A 4,228-nucleotide genomic window follows, 5' to 3' on the forward strand; every position below is an offset into this window, starting at 1 on the left:
GCATGGCACAGACTCCCGGGCAGTCCTGACCCAGGAATGAGGCCAGGGTCACCCCAGAACCTTGGAGGGGCGGAGAGGGAGGCAGCCGCAGCCGAAGAGCCCCAGCCCAGGGGGCAGCCACTCCCTCAGACTCAGAGGTAGGAGATCTTTGCCCTGGGCAATCTGCCAGTGCCCACTAGGGCTGCTGGGCTCTATGGTGTAACATCCTCTTTGCCCAAGACCTCAGGGCCTTGGCATCCAGCCCAGGACCCCTACCCCAGATCATTGCCCAAAACCCCATGCAGGAATCTGGGCAAAGGGGGACGATGCCTGGAACTTCGGCCAATGGTCCGTTGGGCAAAGGGCCCAAAGCCCCAACCCCCCAGGCTGCCCTCCCTCAGGGGGACCATGGTCAGAAGGCAAGAGGAGGAGGAGGGGGTGGGGCCCGGGGCGGGGGGGGCGGGGGGGTTCCAGCAGCCTCAGACACTTCGCACGCTGGACACGCTGGACAGAGGCTCACGCATCCGGAAGCTGAGAGAACGGGAGGTCCGAAGGCTGTCCCGGGGCCGGAGGGAGCTTTCGGTGGAGGAGACGGAATGGGTCTCCACGGCCCGGACCAGGCAGTCGCCGGGGCCCCGAATGCCCAGCCTCAGACAGCCACAGCACAGGAATCCCAGGACGGCCCGGCACACCTCCCGACTGCGGAAGGAGTAGATGAGAGGGTTGATGGCCGAGTTGAGAACCGCCAGCGTCAGGATCCAGTCCATGCCGCGGAGGTACTCCTGGGCCCAGGCGGCCGTGCCAAAGATGTCGGCCAAGAGCAGGCCGAAGAGCGGCCCCCAGCAGAGGAGGAAGGCCACCAGGATCATGAGCACCGTCTGCAGGAGGCGCTGCGCTTTGCACTGGGCATGGCCTCGCGGAACCTTCTGGCCGTTGGCGCGGACCAGGCGGAAGATGGCGCCGTAGAGCAGCATGATGGAGGCCAGGATGAGGCTGAAGATGACCACGCAGAAGAGGATGTACCACTTGGAGTAGAGGGGCAGCAGGCTGGAGCAGTTGGAGAAGTCGCACACGCAGTTCCAGCCGAGCAGAGGCAGCAGCCCCAGCAGCAGCGCCAGGAGCCAGCAGAGGCCGATGAAGCCGTACACGCGGACCGTCTTGCTGGTGCCGCGCGCCACCACGGGCCGCATCATGGTGGTGAAGCGCTCCACCGCCGTGAAGAGGAGGCTGAAGGTGGACGCGGCCAGGGCCATGAAGAGCAGCCCCTCGCGCAGGAACCAGCGGGTGGGCGTCAGGCGGAACGTGCGGCCGCCCGACAGCACGATGTTGGCCAGGTAGGCCACTCCGGTGAGGAGGTCGCTCAGCGTGATGTTGACGATGCAGTAGTAGACCCAGCGGCGGGAGCGCATGTGAGTGCTGATGGCCACCAGCACCAGCAGGTTCTCCAGGATGATGAGGCAGCTGATGGCCACGAAGAGGGTGCGAAGCCAGCCCAGGCCCTCCTCGGGAGGGCCCCGGAATTCCAGGCGGCCCGTGTGGTTGTAGTGCTGCAGGATGAGGTCTGGGTGCCCTTGGTCCACCAGCTGGTGGCAAGAGGAGAGGTTCATCCCCCAGCCTGGGAGCGAGCCGGAGGCCACGAGGAAAGGAGGCTGTGCTATTCCCCTATTCCCTGGGGCCACTCGCAGACTACGGGAGCCCGTGGTGTCTGGGCTCGAGCAGGGTGGAGTGCCCTGCCCGCCGTGAGCAGCGCAGAAGACTAGGCCAGGGTTTCCTGTTGTTTGAAATTTCCTGTTATGCAGTGGAGCAGTGCCCCCAAGGGTGAGGCGGAGGGGCAGGGAGGGGCCAGGGCCCCTGCGGGGCCTCCACCCCAGCTGTGGTAAAGGAGCAGAGAGACAGGGACCTCTGGGGGGGGGCCCCCAAGACTCCCAGATGGGGACTGAAGCAGGACAGGTCCCGCCTTGGCAGGCCAAGGAGCCCAAGTAAGGCTAAGGTACTTAGGTATCAAGGGAGGCTGGGCCTCTCCATCCCCCCTTCAGGCATTCAGTCCTTCCTTACAGGGTAGAGCAAGTTCAAGGATGAACCCTAAAGAAGGGAAACTCCAGGCAGTCATGCAGCCTGAGCCCACCAGCTTAACTCTCTGTGCCAAGGGGGGGCTCCAGCCTCTGGCCAGGGGCAGCTCAGATATCGGGTCTGGGAGGAGGCTCTTAGAAGCCACAGAAGGGGAAATTAGGACACAAGCAGCACTGACATATAGACCAGTGCCCTTACACACACACACACACCCTATGCCAGCCATACCCAAGAAACCAGCACATGTGTAGATAGTAACAGAAAGGAACACCAAAGAACTAGAAACACAGCATTGTTGTATGGACACACACGGACAAGGAAAGCAGAGACACTGATATCTGGACACAAGGCAGAGACACCCTCGGGGCTGGATGGGGACCTTGCAAGAACTGAAGGGGATGTTGGACAGTGAAAAGTCTTCCTTTTTGATATTCTGTTATCTCCATCTCAAGAACCTTCCCAGCCCCAGCATTCTATGGTCTAAGGGCTCTTTCAACTTAGACATTATGTTTCATGTGTCAAGGGTCCTCCCTCCTCTGCTCTGACATTCTGTGTTCTAGGACCTCTTCACCCTAGCTCTGATTCTCTGTCCTAAGGGCCCTCCCAGTTCTGAAAATCTAGGTTCTACAGATCCTCTCAGCTCTGACTTTCCATGTTCTAAAGATCCCCCTGTCCCTGGCATTCTCTTTTCTAAGCTCCCTCCCAGCTCTGACATTCTCTGTTCTAAGTTTCCTCCCAGCTCTGACATTCTCTGTTCTAAACTCCCTCCCAGCTCTGACATTCTCTGTTCTAAGTTTCCTCCCAGCTCTGACATTCTCTGTTCTAAGTTTCCTCCCAGCTCTGACATCCTCTGTTCTAAAGGTCCTCCTTGCTCTCACATTATATATCCTAATGGCCCTCCCAGGTCTGACTTCAGGCTCATAGGCAACAATTAACCCACAATAGCAGCTCAGTGCCCTCTGTGGGAAAAAGCATGAACTGGCCACCAAAGGAATGGAAGACAAACTAGGAGGAGGCCAGTCTGATAAGAAAGGCAGGACCCTTGACCTTCAAGGGACCTTAATCTCAAGGGGAGAGCCAACCTTGCCCTCAGGAAGTCCCCAGTCTGAGGTAGGAACTGGGGAGAGACACCACTCTTCCCTCAACATGTGTTTTAAATAGACTACTCCCAGATTACCTAGGAACCCCCATAAATTAGTTTCTATCTAGAGGGCTAGAATAGGAGAATGAACCAAGAAGAGTGATTATATGCTGACTGTGTGATCCTTGGGCTAATCACAACTCCTCAGGATTCTAGGCAATATTTAAAACCTGAAGTTGTAGGGTAATGGAGGCCCTGCATTGGTAGAGGGAATTTTCTTACAGGGGACTCCTTATACCAATAAAATCACATGTCAGGTCCAAAAAACAAAATGAAACAAAACAAAAAGAAAAGAGCTGCAAGAGGAAGACTTGGTACATTCCTGTTTTGGATAATACCTTTTTACTCTGCCTACAGGAGAAGGGAGCAAACATTTATTAAGCACCAGCTGTGTGACAAGTAAGACCTGTGCTAAGCCAAGTCCTTGACAGATGTGATCTTATCTGATCCTCACTACAACCCTGGAGGGGAGGTGCTACCTAGATCTTGCTTGCTGGGTTAACCCTGTAAGCTCTCCGAGGACAGACATCAACCTGGTTTCCATTATTTTTGTAAACTATTTAATAACCAGAAACAGTGGATTCTCAAAATAACTAGTGATTCTTAATGGATGCAATAGTAAAGGATCTGTAGTTGAAACATACATACTATGAGTGTTTATGACGTACTTTCAAGTTATCTGACTTAGCAGACAAGTCTTGGGAACTGATTAAGGCAAAGAGAGGGTTGAATGATTTGTCCTAGGTCAAATAAGTTTTAAGTGTTCAATGTGGTATTTGAGCTTAGATCTTTCAAACTAGGACTCTATCTACCATGCCCTTCTGCCTCTATAAATAATTCAAATGAAAACTAACAAAAATAATACAAAATGGGGGTAGAGGCAGCTAGGTAACTCAGTGGATTGAAAGCCAGGCCTGCAGACAAGGGGTCCTGGGTTCAAATTTGACCTCAGAAACTTCCTATCTGTGCAACCCTAGCAAGTCACTTGATCTCCATTGTCTAGCCTTTACTGCTCTTCTGCCTTGGAACCAATACACA

The 4,228-nt window shown here is 54.9% G+C and overlaps 1 protein-coding gene across 1 annotated transcript; it reads right to left on the reverse strand.

Annotated features, from left to right (window-relative positions):
- Positions 1 to 458: 458 nt before the first annotated feature.
- S1PR4 (sphingosine-1-phosphate receptor 4) lies at positions 459 to 1,586 on the reverse strand. The gene has a single exon (XM_044658668.1). The coding sequence runs from the start codon at positions 1,584 to 1,586 to the stop codon at positions 459 to 461; it is 1,128 nt and encodes a 375-aa protein (XP_044514603.1).
- Between the last annotated feature and the right edge of the window lie 2,642 nt (positions 1,587 to 4,228).

This window comes from Gracilinanus agilis, chromosome 1, assembly GCF_016433145.1.
Source record: "Gracilinanus agilis isolate LMUSP501 chromosome 1, AgileGrace, whole genome shotgun sequence".
In the NCBI taxonomy this organism is placed as follows: domain Eukaryota; kingdom Metazoa; phylum Chordata; class Mammalia; order Didelphimorphia; family Didelphidae; genus Gracilinanus; species Gracilinanus agilis.

Coding starts and splice junctions, on each gene's coding strand:
- S1PR4 (XM_044658668.1), bottom strand. CDS start 1,586: ATGAACCTCTCCTCTTGCCACCAGCTGGTGGACCAAGGGCACCCAGAC.